Below are 17,297 nucleotides of genomic sequence, written 5' to 3'. Positions count from 1 at the left end.
CTTCTCTATGTTTGCTCTCGAACCTTATTGATGACATATTTGCAAAAGGTCCAGATGTTTTGAAAACAGTTGGATAATGTACGAGAAAATGATGTTTAGGTTTTAATGAATTTGGGTAAAGTTTTGAAAGTGATTGTAAATATTCTCCAAACACAACTCTAATATGATCTTGTGAATCATTAGAAAGATTTTTAGCTGTTGCTATTTCTACAATTTTTTGGAGTTGTAATATCAAACACCATAACTCACTATTATGGAGAAAAAATTGACATAAAATCAGTGGTAAATAGCGAATTAAACACAGCATTTCTGCGCCAGTCATTTTTAAATGTTTCGCTTTTATTTGTGTATCAAGAATTTCTGGAGGTATATTTTTGTGAGGCCCAAAATCGAATCCTTTTATCAAATGATTTAAATTATCTAATGTAACATATTTTTTAATTTTAATTATATCATTGAAAACTAATCCAAGATCATACTGACAAATGACTTCAAGTATATCATGTAAAACATCAACTGATAAATTTTTTGTGACATGAAAACCATCTAAATTATGAAAAATGCATGGCTCAACTATTCCTGTACTTTTTGGATTATTTTCCTCTAAATCAGATTTATAATTTTTTTCATTACGCATTAGATTTTTAATTTCAAAGTATTCATTTTAAATGTCTTCGAGTTTAATTTGACAGAATCTACAAAAATGAGATGATCTAAAACTTGTAGTGAATCCAAAAATTTCGTGTAATCCTAAATTGTCGCCCAAAAACAATGCCATTTTAAAGTATACTTGTGTCTTATTATTTTCCAGCTGAATTTCTATACCTTCTTTTTCTAGAAAATTAAGTTCATCTAAAACTTTTGCAAAAATAATTGAATTTTTAATTACTTTTCTGTCTAATGAATTGAATAAGATAAACAAAAAAATATTATTAATTTTTGAGGCAAGATGTGGTGGTAAAGATGGTAAGCTCAAATATACAGCTCCACATTTAGAAAGACCCTTATGAGAAGACAATGGATTATTGGTTTCATAATCATCAAAGTATAAATTAATTGGAAGAATAATCTTTTCCTGGAAATCCTTTGACAAATTTTTCCATAAATCTGTCTGTATTAAATTTGAAATGATTCTATTATCATTTAATCCAGAAATATAATCCATTGTCTCTGAAAAAATATGTGGCATTTCAAAAAACTTCTTTAAAACGTAACGTACAGGAATAAATTGAGCATACACTTCTTTCATTACCATTTCTTTAGTATTTTTTTTTAAATTCTTGAACTTCTCCAATAAGGTATTCTTTTGGTTCTATATATGTACCTATTTTTTTAAATATTTGAAAAATGTTGAATTTGGTATACGTATCTGTATCATATTGTTTCTCTATATCAAAAAACAATTCATCAATTTTTTTTCTAACATCTTTCTCTACTGATTCGTTAATAGCTATAAAGACTTCTGTTTTTATTTTTGCTAAAATACTTGTAATTAACGTTGTCGTATCTTTAATAATTTCTATGGCTCTATTACGGGGCAGAGCTACTATAGCGAATAATTTTGCAGCAAAAAATACAAAATCTCTATTGTTAACATTTTTAAAGTTTGTTTTCTCATTTCTATCAGTTGATGTTATGTTAGATACAGTAGAAATGTCAATACTCTCAACATTTGAATGATCAATAAAACTAGGATTTTCAGTACAGTGATTATTTGAAAATACACAATTCGAATTATCTTTTAAAATATTGGGTACCTCAACATTTAAAATATTAGAATTATGGCAGGTAGAAATAAAAACTTTTTTCTTTTTTGTTTGATTGTTACAGACTGTATTCCTCTCAAAATTAAGATTATGTTTGAAATTAGTGTGTTTGCGAAGTGAATTTAATGATGAAAAAATTCTCGTACATTTCTTCTCACCACATTTAAATTTACTTAAATTTTTATGAAAAATAGAGACATGTCTTATATAGCTTGATGTGGTTTCAAAGTGTTCATTACATTGAAGACAAAAAAACATTTTAGCTGAATCGAATAAAAAAAGCGGTAAAAATTTATATTGCAAAATTTGATTCAATGATATATTCAAACTTTCGGATAGTATTAGTTATTTCAAAATTTTTATAAAAACGTCCAAAAATAGAAATAAATTAAAATGTCATCACTTAGATATGATTACTGATCAAATGACTTTTAAAATAATGATATTAGTCAAATAATTTGCCATTTGGGGGTACACACTTTCCGTTGATTTTGTTGAATGGAGAGTAATATAATGAAACATTTTCTGATGGAAAGAAGTCGACTATTTGATAAGCTATCTCCTTAAATCTGGAAACTTGAATCCTGTTGTAAAAGAAAAATTGTTAATTTGACAGTTACTAAAATTATCATTATAATTAATATCATCAAAATGATGTAAATACCTGAACGAAGAAAAGGATCTTGATAGCTGATTATCGTTTACTAAATTTGAAGAAAAATGGTCCTCAAATTTGAATTTTATAATCATTTGACACAGTAGGTTTCTCAAATAGTTTACTAGACTATTATGGGTCAAATAATATTCAACTACGGCTATTCTTTCAGGTGTATTTCAAATACGTTGATAAATTGGCTGAAAAAGTGGAGGATGAAACTAATACGAACTACTTTTAACTTTTTACAAAAATACCAGATCAGTTAAAAAAATATGTATATAGATAAATAAAATGTTTTCATTAAGTAAATTGATAACGTCATCACAAAGCTGTACAAAAATTGAAACTTTTTGTCCATTATAACGTTTATGTGAAACATTTGTAGAAATTCATTTAAGCTTTTTGATAATGTTTATTAACTATATCAAAGAATTTTATATATATTAATTAACATTTCTTTTTTAAGAAAAAACTGTTCATTCATTCTCCACTGATAATAAATGCTTTACCATTAGGACCTCGATATTGCCTTCCTCCACTGCAAATAAAATATTATTATCATGCATTACATTTTTATCAATAATACCAAATTAAATAACAAAGTACCATCCTTAAAGAAACATCATTCAAAGTCAACAAATAAATACTGAGTTAAATCAGAATTGTCATGTAAACGAAACACACATTCACCATTGCATTACAAAAAAAACTCACAATTTTCAATTATCACTAATGAATTAAACAATAGAATATAATTGAATAGAAAATAAACACATAGATATTTAAATTATAATTAATAAGGATATTTTCTTCATAAAAATATTCTGCTGAAAATCGACTTACATCTATGCATCAGTTCAACACATGTTTGATGACAAAGAAAACGTCTTTTTACAGGAGAGACATATCACAGATGATATTTAGTTATTTAATGACAATATAAGGGAATTATTTTATGTAATTTAATTTTTAAAAATTCGTGCTTACTTATTTGAATAATAATTTCTGATTGTTAACCGTCGAAAAAATTTATTATTTACATGCTTTAAGGCTGGGCTGAAGTCAGAAAGGCGACTGATTCCCCCTATCCAAATACATGGGATCGGGAAATTTCTAATTTCTTCGCCAATTTACAATTATTTCTATAAAATTAGGTACCAAATTACAGAGGAATTAATGCCGGACTGACGTAAACAACAATTTTTTGTATATAGTGAATATTTTTATTAAAAAAATTAGAAAGAATAATGAAAAAATTATGAATTGACTTACCGCGCTTAAATTTCAAGATGGCGGCCACATCATTCAGATGAAAAATCACTAATTATTTCATTTTTATACGTTTTTCGCCCAAAATTCGTGTTTGCGTCAGTCCTTGCCACCTGTCTGAATGTTAAAAAAATCAATTCATAGTATAAAATTGAATAATTTAGAAATAATTAGAAATCTTGTATTCCAGATGACATTCTCTGGAAAATTAGTTTGAAAAAATTCTGATAGGTGACAGCATTATGCTCGCAGATGACCTCAGTCATCCATATTGAAAAAATGCTCAATCCGTATCCAGAACTGATGGTGCCCTGCATTTTGGCGAGTAAATTCTGTATGTGTGTGTACGGGTAATATATGTATGTGATGTAAACATAGTGTATCACTTTACAATGCCCTACACTTTGATGACTATTGCAGTTAGGATAAAAAAAAATGATGATACTCATTTAACATTAATTAATATAATACCTGCAAATAACTTCAAATACATATATTCATCCATTATTATCATTTTTATTAGGTATAAATGTTAATAAGGAAGCTCAATTCCAAGTCGGCGTATCCAAGCATGTAGTATAAAAACAAATATACATTAACTCTATATCGAGATTATGCTGGCCATGTGGTTAGGGCGTCAGAGTTCTATTTTGCCGGGCAGGGTTCGATCCCCAGTCATAACCAATTTTTTTTTTCTACTTTATTCGTTAGATTAGCATGTAATTATAATATTGACATGCTATAATTAATCTTTTATAACAATTTGATTTTTTTTTCTCTTTATTCATTGAATTTATTGACGCTAAGTCGAAAAATATTTGAACAGAGCCATAAACTTTCTTTTTGTATAAATACATTGATAATAGCCTGTGTTTAACAACTTATACATCTTTACATGTATTAACAATGTTATGTTATTAACAAGTTAATCATATTATTATCAACATTGAAAAGTAGTTTAAACAATCCGTGGCGAGTTCCGGCACTTCGCTGGCAAGCTCTACCCCCCACTCTCTATGCCCAAGCCTGCAGCTTATAATTTTTGAGCATATATAAATGTTTTGTAATCATAATAGCTCGGTGGTTAGCGCATCGGTCTTTCATTTTGATGGGCAGGGTTCGATTCCAGTCATGGTAAAGTTTTTTTTTTCTTTTTCATTTGTTAGATTTGCATGTAATTATAATATTAACATGCTAAAATGAATTCTTACCAACGATTTGATTTTTTTTTCTCAATTATTTATGTAATTCATCAACGTCGAGTCGGAAAACATATGAACAGGGTTATAAACACTTTTTTTACTATAGCTATATGAACGTAGCTTTTTTTTAAGCAATTTAGAAATATTTAGAAGTAGTTGAAATAATCCACGGGGATTTCCGGCACTTCGCCGGCAAACTCTATCCCTACCCTTCGTACTCAAGCCTGCATTATACAATTTATAAACATAAACATGATGTCAGAGATAATATGTTAGCTCTGTAGGTAGAACACCAAGCTTTCATTTTACCGATTAGGGTTCGATCCCAGTTATAGCCAATTTTTTTTTTCATTAAAATTTTATATAAATACAATAATTGGTTGTTTGTATAAGTTCAAAATCAATTCATAGTGTCTTTTAAAGACAACATTTTCTAAAAAAGAGAATTCATAGTAACTCGTTCCTCACCCTCAGCTTATTTTCAGAAAAACAAGTTTTTTTTCGTAATTAATTGGAAGAATAATGTAATAAAATATATGAATTGATTTATAAGTATATAAAGTCACTTGAACAAGAAACAGAAAAAAAATTGCCTATGACTGGGATCGAACCCTGCCCAGCAAAATAAAAGGTCGGGGCTCTAACCACTGAGCTATTATAGTTCCAATTATATATACGATGCTTGAAAATTATAAGCTACAGGCTTGGGCACAGAAAGTGGGGGTCGAGCTTGCCGGCGAAGTATCGGAACTCGCCGCGGATTGTTTAAACAATTTTTTATTATTAATAAGTTGTTAAAAAAGGCTATTATCAATGTATTTGTACAAAAAAAGGTTAATGGCCCTGTTAAAATATTTTCTCATTTGTCATTGATTAATTGAAAAAAAAATTTTACATAAAAATTGAAATTTAAAACTCATTTTTGGCATGATAAAATTGCAATTACATGCAATTTAAATAAAAAAAAAATTTTGCCGCAATTGGAATCGAACACCGTTCGGTAAAATAACTGGCGAACCTTCTGACTATAGAGCTAGCATATTTTCATTTGCTTTGTTTACGTTTAGATATCGTAAGCTTCAGGCTTAGTAACAGAGGGTGGGGAATGTGCTTGCTCGTCAACTGTTCGAACTCGCAGTCTTCTCTGAAAAATAAGACGGAGATAGATAGATATATTTTGTGCTCTGTCTTGCTCGGAACAGATTATTCTGAAATTTGTAAATTTCTTGGTACCCTAAGGCTCCCTTTTTGTAGTGCATCCCTGTAAATTATCATTTTTCGAACGATTTCTTTGTTACCTACTCAATTTCAATTGATATCGAGCTTCGGCTTTTCGCCGCACAACGTGAGGGCGTAAAGTCAACTCCGGGAAACTTTCTGACTTCAGCCCAGCCTTAAACAGTTGAATAATTTTATTTCAACAAAGATAAATGAAAACGAAAGAGCGAATCGGTATTTTCGATATAACAATACTTGTAGATGATTAAACAATTTTAAAGACTCCGCTCATTAACGCTGATTGAATCCTCAATGACAGTATTCTGATTCGCGCATTGATGATTTTCATTCTCTAAAAATAAACCCGTGGAAATTCACTATTTTTAGTGATAGTAAGTATGACAAGAAATCCATCATCTCCAAGCATATTTTCTTTATGAATTTTTCGTCACACCTAACAGAGAGGTGAAATAATAAATTATCTTTCCTCTCTGATCTTAAGGCTGGGCTGTAGACAGATTTCCCCCTAAAAAGTTCCTAGCAAATTTTTCTCTACAAATGACGGCGTCAAAAATGGATGAATTTAGTTAATTTAGGACTTAATCGAAAGCTTATTTTATTCTTCACATCGGAAAACAACAATATAATAACATTAATTACTTTATCATAATTAGAAATGAAGATAAAGATATGCACTCATTTTTCACTAGATTTTAGAGGTGTCATGGCGGATACCGCTGTCATCAGCCGTCAACGAGAAAATGATTTATTTCACAATAACCACTATACCTATACTGTAAATCGTTGTTTCCCGATGTACATACTATTGTTCGGGATATTTAAAAAAATATTTTATAACAAAAAAACGAATAAATAAAACACAGTTTCGCGAGAAAAATTTCAGGTGATCATTCACAGAATCGTATTTTTTCCATTCTCGACAGGTGGCGTAGCAATGGTCTCTGAAAGGCATAGAATGATTATTGATTTTTACGACAGTGCGTATCAAAATTACTCAGAGCCCTAAGACAAGTGACAAAGAGCGTTATATCTTCTGTCGCAGTCTTATTCATTCCATCTTTCTGCGCATGTGTTGTACATAAAAAAGTATGAGTAGAAGTAAGAAAGGCTCATGTTCGTAGAAAGAGAGAGGCATACGACAATCGGCAGCGAGTTCTGGCACTTCGCCGGCAAGTTCTATCCCCTTCCTTCGTACCCAAGCGAGTAGCTTATAACTTATAAATACTAGCAGCGAAGAGTGCGCTTCGCGCGCTCAAAATTGAGGTTTTTATTCAATTAATTAATTAATTAATTTTAATATTTTTTGTGAAAATTCTTTTAAAAAACAGCATAAAAATAATTTTTTAATTTTTATTATCAGAACATTTTTAATACTCAACAATACAATTTTTATGCATGCATTTGTAACAAATCTTAAATCTAATCTACCAATAAATGTAACAAACCTTAAAGAGTCTTACAATTAAAAAATGTTTGTTATACATTATTTATTACTTTATAAAAATTGAGCTTTTTTTATTACTACTAAACTCAGTCTTAAGTTCAGTCTTATGAACTCAGGTTATTATTATAAAAATAATAGAAGAAAAATAGAATCAAAATGAAAGAATGTTTTTTTTTCTAAAAGTAGAAAAAGTAGAAACAATACAAAACTATAACTTCTCGTCATTAGAATCAAATTTTTTTTATGACGATGCGGTTCTAAGTTTTTGTTAATTTCAAAAAAATAGAAAACAATTCAAATTTGAAGGTTTTCTTCATTTCAAAAAAATAGAAAACAAAAAAATAATCAATCATTTCTTTTGAACAAAAAAAAAATATTCTATTTTAAAATAAAAAAAAATATCATTTGAGCACTCTTGCTCCATCAGAACGATGCTTTTTGAAAACAAAAAAAAATCTACTTGAGTTGAAAAAAAATAAAAATATAATGATTTTCATAAAAAGAAATGACCAATTAGTTTTTTTTAGTTCAAAAATAAAATGGTAATTTTGGAATAGAAAATGATTGAATGTTATGTTTTTTTTAAATAGAAACATAACAAAAAACTATTATTCATTGTCATCTGAATCGTATCTCCGACGATGAGAATCAGCATCCAAGCCCTCTGTTATCTGCATCAGGCGAGCGAAACTAAGTTTTTCATCACTTTCTCGAGTTATGTCTTCTGCTTTCTCTACTAAGATGTAAACAGGATTAGCTGAAAAATTACAATTTTCATTATTGAAAACTCTTGAATTTGAGACTAAAATCCAAATAATAAAGTTGAATCTCACCATTAACCTGAATCGACCCTTTGAGAGAAATATGATCTCCTTTAGTGAAAGGAATCTGACAGTCTTCTATACCGTGAATTCTAACTTCTATTTTTATGTGCTTATCTGTGATAGATCCACAAATATATTGATTTCTTGCATTTAATGTCTTAATGAGACCAAAATTAGTTTTAATAAATCCGACAGTTCCTGTAAATAATTAAAATTATAAAAAAATCGATATTTTCAATTGTATATATTTTATTTAAATGAACTCACGTATTAATTGGTGACCACACACGAGTAAATTACGAATTTTGATAAGAGGAGCTGGTCGATTAAGTTGAACTGCATTGTTCCCGATGTCATCGTGACCTTGGATAGTAATATTGGTGTTCGATTGAACTACTAACTCATAATTTTCCGTCCCTTTGTTGTATTTGGGCTTGGTAATTGGCTTACAATATACTGATTCAATATGAAGGATCTATACAAAAAAAGACTTATACAACAACCCAACATTTAAAAAATTTTAATAAAATTGACAATTTTAAACTTACCGCATTAGTTTTAATATATGGAGCAATGCGTTTTATTTCGTCATTCCAAGCAGCTAGCTGGAGTTTTTCTCCTCTATCATTGACTAAATCGACTTTATAAAGACTATTTTTGTCTTCCCCAACTTCAGAAGGACCTGAGAATCCACTGACTTTTGCAATGATTTCTCTGAAAATGACGCGTAATTAATTGATATTTTAATGAGAAAAAGAGACATTAATCAATTCAATACTCTAAACATAAACTCTAAAAATTAAAGTCATTAAAATAACTTATAAATAAAAATTTAATTATAGTTTCACTTACATAGATTTGTCATATGCTTTGAATCCTTTGAACGATGAATATCCCACGAATTCTCGAGTATTAACTGATTTTTCGGGTTGTCTCTGTTGTACAACCTCATCTTCAACTACTACTGCTTCTTGATTGAGCAGATCATCATTTTTTTTATTTACTTGCTGCTCCAAATGGATTTTTTTTGAATTATTTGCATCACTACCATCATCATCAAATAATTTTTTAGAACTTCTTTTGTTTTTTGAAGAGTTCATTTTATTCAAGAGAATAATCTAGAAAAAAAATGGCGGATATTCAATTATTGATATGATTGTGACGTTTAGCAATTATTAAGCGATAATATTTATAATAAGGCCGCTATTGAGAAAGAAATATGATAATTATTATTACGTGCTTCTGATGTACTTACTTTTAAGTGAATTTTCTAAAAAATACAGCTGTATTTATCAAAATACGTGAATGGTGCACCTGAGACACTTTCACTCCAGGACGACCACGATGAAAAAGACTGAGCATAGCTTTTGGCGGTAAACGTTAACGAACTTAAAACTTTCACATACCTAGATTAACATATGAGTCATGGAAAATGTGTTTGATAAGAAGTCTGGCGGCCAAAAAATGAACTATCTCAAACAGACTTATCGACATAACTGTTATAATTTAATTCAAGCATAGGTTCGAATTTAGCTGAAAAGCTAGTTTTATATTTTATATTAAACAATTAAAATTATTTATTTAATAAATAAAATATCAACTGTTTATTTATTCTTAACTCGCTACAGCTGTGGTGCTACCTGCCGGCCGCTGATCACCACATGAGCATAACGGTGTGACCACGTTTTTGGTATATGTATATATGACAGATAATATGTCAGATAAGTTGTAAACAATTTTAAAATATGATGAACCTATTTTATTAATAACAAAATGGACTGTGAAGTTTTCAAAAAATTATTTACAACAAATCTATGTATCGATAATTATCAACGTCAGGATAGTACCATGTAAGTTTTATTTTTTATCAAAAAATAGATCACAATTCTAATTTTTCTCATGATTGATATTGTTTGTTGAATATTTACAATTCTGAATTAATTTTTTTTAATTTAAATTTTAATTGAGTTGAAATTGAGAATAAAATTACGCTGCATAATTGCAAATTTAGAGGAAAAGTAAGTAGAGTAAAATTTTCGAATTCATTCACAGTCAGATTTGCGGTTATGTGGATTCAATCGAAGGTATCACGAAAATTGTACATAAAACAATGTGGAGTTTAATTCTCAACAATAATCAAGGACGAAGAGTAAGAGTAATTTTTTTTGAAGAGCTGGCTACTATATATTCTCAACTTATTCACCATCGATCTGTAAGTTACTCAATTAATTTATAATTCAAACTGAATTCTATCATTTTCAAAATTGGTTAAACTATTGCCAAGCTGCTCGACTAATTATTAACTCATTAAATTTTTATCTTAATGACCAATTGGAATTTTTTTTTTATTATAGATTGTTACACTCAACAACGCTTATTGTCGAAAATGTCACAATACGTATGGAATACTTCAAGAAAATTTACATCAAGTAGAGTTAGTTGCAAGGTCGTCCACAAAAATTTCTCTTAGTTCTATTATTTTTGATATGATTCAACCATTGGAATGTCAAATGATAGATGTCTTTCGAAAATATTCCATAAAATGTAAATCATTTGTACTTTATAAGTGACATCATAATCATTTTTATGTGTTATAAAAAATAAACACAATAAATCTTTTAGATATAACTGGGTATGTCAAATCAAATTTTACTCTTATCGAGAATCGAAAATCAAGTTATCAATCAGGTGTTGTAACTGATGGTCGTTTTGAAGTGAATGTTCGTATTTTCGATCATAAGATCAACCCGAACATTAAGATTGGAAAATTACTTATATTTTTGGCAGAATCACAAGTTGATAATCGTAAGTAGATTCTTAATATTTTATTTTAAAAGCAATTTGTTGATGATTTCGATTAATATGTTTTTAAATTTATTCAATATTCTATATTCATAATAAATTTTTCTATATCGATATTTATATACAATGTAATATTCACAATTTCTTATTCTTTTAATGAATTACCTAACTTTTCTTTTTTAGGAGACTATTCCAGTTATTTAGCAGTACCGAAAATGAGTGATATTCGAGTTTTAGATTTTACCATGTCTATAGAAAATCTTGAGTTAGGAATCTTAGCTCCGCCAAGAAACCTATTCTAACATTTTTTATCAAATCTCAGAATTTAATTTCAAATAAAAATTGAATATCACAACAAATATCTGATACTCAAATATAACAGTTTTGTACTATAAGAATAAATTGTATTATATATTATATAAATAATATAATAAATAATTATATAAATATAATGAATAAGGTTCTATTTATGACTAATACTCATTAAATAATTGATAAGTTTTTTTTCGAGCTGTGCCAATATAGGTTTCTTTAAAGTTCTTAAAAATGATTCTGAATTGAGGCATGACTTAAAAACCTATGAAATTATGAACATAGCTGCGGATAATTGATAATATTAAATCAATAATTTTAAATAAAATATTGTAGTTAAATATCTAATAATAAAGAATAGAAAAAATAGTTTTATATGATGATAATTATATTTTGTAAATTAACAATGAAACTATTTACTTTAATATCTTTGAATCTTTTTCAATTAATTTTTCATTACAATCACAAAGTAATTGCCTTTCCAAATACTATAATAAGTTTAAACAAAATATTATTTTTAGTTTTATGATATCGTCTTCAACAAATAGAGACGTTTATAAATATAATTCTTTATATATATAATTTTTAACAGTGGAATTGCTTCTTTGATCACCAAGATAAATTTTCAAAGATTGCCTAGAGCGAACTCGAGAACATGCGACATAAAGATGTCCATGACTAAAAACGTCCCTTCGAAGATCTATTCCAATCTTTTGAAAAGTTTGTCCTTGTGATTTATTTATTGTCATAGCAAAAGCCAACCTGATAGGGAATTGCCTTCTTTTGAATGAAAAAGGATAGACATTTTCACAATACAAAGTTATACGATTAATGAAAACAATGTCTCCACTTTTATCACCACTCAAAATTTGACATTTTAGTAAATTATTTTGGAGCTCTAAAACTAATAATCTAGTACCATTACACAAGCCTTCATGAATACTAAGATTTCTGATGAGCATAACAATACAATTTACTCGTAAACGTAATTCATGAGGAGCAAGATTTGGCGGTGATAGACTATTTAAATATTCTGGTAAAAGAGCTTCACTCATATTACCATTATCATCGCAATTATTTACACTATCTATGCTAGTATAAATTCGTTCACTATTTGGATCTAACAATTCGACCACTTTTTTGTTAATTTCATCAACATCTATATTCCGAGCTGAAAGTATTGCACATTTTGTAGCTTCATTAAATTTCTTTTGCCGAAATAAATCGCCATAAGTATCATTTATTATATCATCATCAACGTGAGCTAAACAACATGATGGTATTTGGACGTTATCTTCATTATCATTTAAAGTTCCGTTACCTAGATTTAATAAGAACTCTGCAAATTCAACTTCCTCAGGTAATACTCGCATATTTTGTGATAATGAAAATAATTGAAAGTTTTTCCATAACGAACTGAATTTAATTGAGAGATTTACAGTTTCACTTCGAGTACTGTGGGTTTTAACAGGTAGAAGTTGTCTGAAATCACCACCAAGAACAACAATTTTACCACCAAAAGCTACATCTTTCTTATTGGTTATATCACGTAATGTTCTATCCATTATTTCTAACGCATATCTTGGTGCCATTGGGGCTTCATCCCAAATGAAAACATCAGTTTCTAATAAGTATTTTCCTTCTTTGGATTGAATTTTAATATTCGATGATGAATCAGAAAACATAGGTACAGGTAAACCAAATGTTTTATGAACAGTTCTACCATTAGGCAGCAAAGTAGCTGCAATTCCTGTGTATGCCATGGTACTAACTTTCTTATGTTGACTTCTTAACAAATACCATAAAGTAGTATAAATGAACGTTTTTCCTGATCCACCAGGTCCATCGATATAAAAACAATTTTTCTCGTTATGATTTGGATTTATATTATTATCATCATTAGTTTGCAGATTCAAAATAGTATCAACAATAACTTTTTGTTCTTCATTTAATTTGTTATATTGTTCTAATCCAAGTTCTCTTGCTTCATCAATAGATACTTCATTATCGATTCCATCTATTTCATTGATTTGTTCCATCGTAGGATAATCAGCTAAACTTCGATCTTCAGCATGAAGCATTGAAATTATTTGTAAATATGCTTTTTTAATTCCGTGGATTGATGAACCATATTTTCTTGTATAGTCTTCAGACATTGCGTCCTTAAACTCTTCCCATAACTTTTCTGGATGTTGAGGTTGGCAATGAATTAAAATACGAACAAATAATCTACGTAAACTTGAAGGCATCATCCAAACTTCAGCTTCATGCATTGCGTTTTGCCATTCATCATCATGTTCAATTAATCCTCGTGCTATGCAAGTTTCAAAATATGATGAATATAGAATATTATTGAATGTTCTAAGATTCTCATAACTTGTAGCTCCTTTAACTGATAATAATAACAATCGAAGATGAAATAATTCAGTTTGAGTAGGACTAACAGAATACATACGTCCAATTGTATTAAAGTGTAATTTTCGTTTTTCCCAACTTGTAATATTTCGTCCATCAATTTTTTTCTTTTTAAAAACATAATGTTGAGGAATTTCAGGATATATATACTGCTTTGCTAGTTCATCAGTTGAATTTAATTTGAAATAATCAGTCAACATTGTTGTTTTATCTGCTAATGCGTTAGTCATTTCATCTTCATTCATTTCAATATCAATCGTTATACTCTGTTGATTTGGTAAATGTAAAGGCAATCTAACAATAGAATGACTTTTTTCTTGCAATGGTTTACTTAGAATTCGCCATGTAGCTTCAATTGGGCTTACATATCGAGTTTCAATATAATTTTTTATTTCATCATGGTTAACAACCGAATTATCTGACGATGTTTCACCTACAGTTACTGTTGCACAATCATGCCCTTTATATACATATTTAAATAGATATTTTACAGATTTAATACTTGCCACAGCTTCCACATTGATATGACAATTAAATATCATAATTAAATGAGGACAATAAGGGACAACATGACGATTATCAACTATATATACATTAGATCGATTATAAGTTTTATTAATATTCCTTCGTCGATATGAAGGATAACCGTCATCACCCAATATTGTTTCATCTTGAAAGTCTTTTGGAAAATGTTTAGAACATTTATTATTTATCAAACACCAATTTCCACAGGGTCCATGAATCATATTTTTCATAACAATATCATGTAAAATAGGATTTTCATTCGGATCTGGAATTTCAGCAGAAATATAACGATCAACAATTGTTGGAGTAGTCATTTTTGAATTTGAATTTAATGTTATTAATAGATGAATATGTGGTAATCCTCTTTTTTGAAACTCAATCACATATACATATGCAGCGACGTTCCCGAAAAACTTTTTTTTAACAATTAAATCAATCAAATGATTTTTTTTTAAATTGAATACTCTCGCACAAAGATCTGGTCTATCAGAAGCAATTTGATTAGGAAGCAAATTATCCGTAATTTCTTTCCAATGAGGATTACAAGTCATTGTAACAAATAAGTCTGGTTTACCATATTTGCGTACAATAGCCATTGAATCTTGATAATTCTGAAACATATTGCGTGGTGATCCTGTAAATGTTGCCGGGAGAACTACAACTTTTCCTATACGACTATTAGAATCATTTGCTATACGTTGTAAATGATCATGAACTCCTTGGTACGTATCAACTCTTAATTGTGCTTGATGATTTTTATGATATGTCATTTGATCTTTTTCTATTTTGACATAATTATCAACTAACCATTGCTGAAATAATCGACCTCCTCTTAGAAATACATTAAATTCGTCATTGCGTATGGACATTAGGTATTTCACATAAGCTGCTCGAGAAACTCGTTTATTTTCACCAATTTTCATTATATTTTGATGCCAACCGGGAGAACCATATGGATAAAATAAAGGATAAATCCACGGTTCGACATTTGGATTCATTGTACTTATATATTGTAATTCTTTTGTCCTTCGATTGCGTATACTTACGTATGATTCTGGAATTTCTCCATCTGCAGTAGTAGTAAAAATAGCAGCAACTTCATTAACTTGTTGCAAATTAAACCTTCTACGATCTACACCAGGTTTAAGTGTAAAAAGTAGTTCCATCTCTGGAGTATTTGAACAATTGGATTGCAATGCTAACTCTTCTTGTTTCTTGACTTCTTCATGCATCATTTGATAAGATTTCGCAAACATGTTATGGTCGCGCATGATTTTATCAAGATCTTGCAAAATATTCACATTAAGTTGTGAATTAGTTGCTAAACGATTAGTTATTGCTTCATTAGAATCAATGATGAATAATTGACCGAAACTGGGCGAATCATCTGATTGTGGGTAAAGACTTGTATTTATTTGATAGTAAACTTGACCTTGAATCTTAAAACAATAAGGACCAGGGCGTCTTGATTGAAAGTTGATCAAATTAGCATTGAAAGATGCAAATGAAAACGAAGAATTATAAACGCGTATTCGTTCATGAAAATTTTTAGAATTTGGATCGGTATAATCAAATAACATACGAAGTTTATCAGGAATAGATGGTGGACGCTGAAAAGAAACTTTTCCATGATTACAACAATCATTGAATGAATTACCTTTAGCGAACACTTTTTCTTGAGAGAAATGTTTTGCATTACAATGTCTGCATAGAACATCCATTTCTCCAATAAAGTATTCATTAATATCGTTTACATTTTGATTTTGTATTACTGAAATTGTATTTCTTCTTTGTTGGCATAGTCGTTGTCGCTCTCGTGCAGAAACAGCATTATTACTTGATAATGATTGATTTACAACTGAATCATCATTACTAACGGATAAATTATCAGTACTTAATAATGATTGATTTACAACTGAATCATTATTACTAACGGATAAATTATCAGTACTTAATAATGATTGATTTACAACTGAATCATTATTACTAACGGATAAATTATCATTGTTATTCATAAATTGTTGACTGGATTTTGTTACTGATAAACAAATATGATCCGACGAAACTCTATTTATATTTGAATTTGAATTATTATCTACTAAAGAACTTTGTATTTTTCGTTGACGACGTTTACGCTGATTTTCAGCATTTCTCTGACGTCTTTGACGTTGGAACTCTTCTTCTTCTTCAACTGACCGAACAATCTTTCGTCGTCCCATTTTTTTCAGTGAAAAGAAATTAGATGAGAATAAAATATAAATATAAGTGTGTAATTAAATTATAATTAGATTTAAATTATATAAAATAAATTCAAAAAAATATCAATTCTATAAAATATATTTTAATGGAATATACAAAGTGTGGGGATCAAAAAAGACATTAAGTTGTAAAATTTTTCTTGTTTATTAGGAATTTGTTTATTTAAATAAAAATAATTAAGTTAATTTTACACATAACATATATGTACAACATATAATATCATTTAAACCAAAAATTTTTCAACTAAATTTTTAATATTACTTATTATACTTCCAATTCTATCATTCAAATAGTATTCCTGTAGTGCAAATTATACTCTTTATACGCAATGTAGTTCTAGTTGTACTCTTTATATGTAAATATAAGTTCGAGTTGTACTCTTCATATACAAAACAAATACTTATTGAATTCCCAAATGTACTCCAAATTACTGTATTTCTATTTAATCTTTTCTTTTAAAATAAATACATCAAAAATGGTACTCTTGTAATTCTGGTAGTACTCTTGAGGAATTGTACTCCTAATCCTCAGTTTAGTACTGAAACAGCTGAGGAAATGTACTCCTATTCCTCAGTTTAGCTG

The 17,297-nt window shown here is 28.8% G+C and overlaps 3 protein-coding genes and 1 long non-coding RNA gene across 4 annotated transcripts; 1 reads left to right on the top strand and 3 right to left on the bottom strand.

Annotated features, from left to right (window-relative positions):
- Positions 1 to 1,764: 1,764 nt before the first annotated feature.
- On the bottom strand, positions 1,765 to 3,458 carry LOC118064413 (uncharacterized). Its single transcript, XR_004690057.1, has 4 exons — positions 3,268 to 3,458; positions 2,934 to 2,962; positions 2,431 to 2,621; positions 1,765 to 2,350 (listed from the first exon to the last, which is right to left on the bottom strand). It is a non-coding gene; the product is annotated as an uncharacterized lncRNA (long non-coding RNA).
- Positions 3,459 to 8,095: 4,637 nt separating this feature from the next.
- LOC118064411 (uncharacterized) lies at positions 8,096 to 9,774 on the bottom strand. Its single transcript, XM_035078976.1, has 6 exons — positions 9,658 to 9,774; positions 9,255 to 9,520; positions 8,951 to 9,116; positions 8,670 to 8,877; positions 8,412 to 8,600; positions 8,096 to 8,335 (listed from the first exon to the last, which is right to left on the bottom strand). The coding sequence occupies exons 2-6, from the start codon at positions 9,500 to 9,502 to the stop codon at positions 8,187 to 8,189; spliced, it is 960 nt and encodes a 319-aa protein (XP_034934867.1). The 5' UTR covers positions 9,503 to 9,520; positions 9,658 to 9,774; the 3' UTR covers positions 8,096 to 8,186.
- Positions 9,775 to 10,070: 296 nt separating this feature from the next.
- LOC118064412 (uncharacterized) lies at positions 10,071 to 11,587 on the top strand. Its single transcript, XM_035078977.1, has 5 exons — positions 10,071 to 10,252; positions 10,455 to 10,614; positions 10,757 to 10,946; positions 11,025 to 11,207; positions 11,388 to 11,587. The coding sequence occupies exons 1-5, from the start codon at positions 10,176 to 10,178 to the stop codon at positions 11,504 to 11,506; spliced, it is 729 nt and encodes a 242-aa protein (XP_034934868.1). The 5' UTR covers positions 10,071 to 10,175; the 3' UTR covers positions 11,507 to 11,587.
- Positions 11,588 to 12,070: 483 nt separating this feature from the next.
- On the bottom strand, positions 12,071 to 16,675 carry LOC118064417 (uncharacterized). The gene is made up of 2 exons (XM_035078982.1): positions 14,921 to 16,675; positions 12,071 to 14,869 (listed from the first exon to the last, which is right to left on the bottom strand). The coding sequence occupies exons 1-2, from the start codon at positions 16,673 to 16,675 to the stop codon at positions 12,071 to 12,073; spliced, it is 4,554 nt and encodes a 1,517-aa protein (XP_034934873.1).
- Positions 16,676 to 17,297: the final 622 nt, after the last annotated feature.

The sequence above is a fragment of the Chelonus insularis genome, unplaced genomic scaffold (genome assembly GCF_013357705.1).
Source record: "Chelonus insularis isolate UGA/USDA-ARS -01 unplaced genomic scaffold, ASM1335770v1 contig_18_pilon, whole genome shotgun sequence".
Classification (NCBI taxonomy): Eukaryota; Metazoa; Arthropoda; class Insecta; order Hymenoptera; family Braconidae; genus Chelonus; species Chelonus insularis.
The sequence above is the reverse complement of the archived record's forward strand: the minus strand, read 5'-3'. Positions and strand labels throughout refer to the sequence as shown.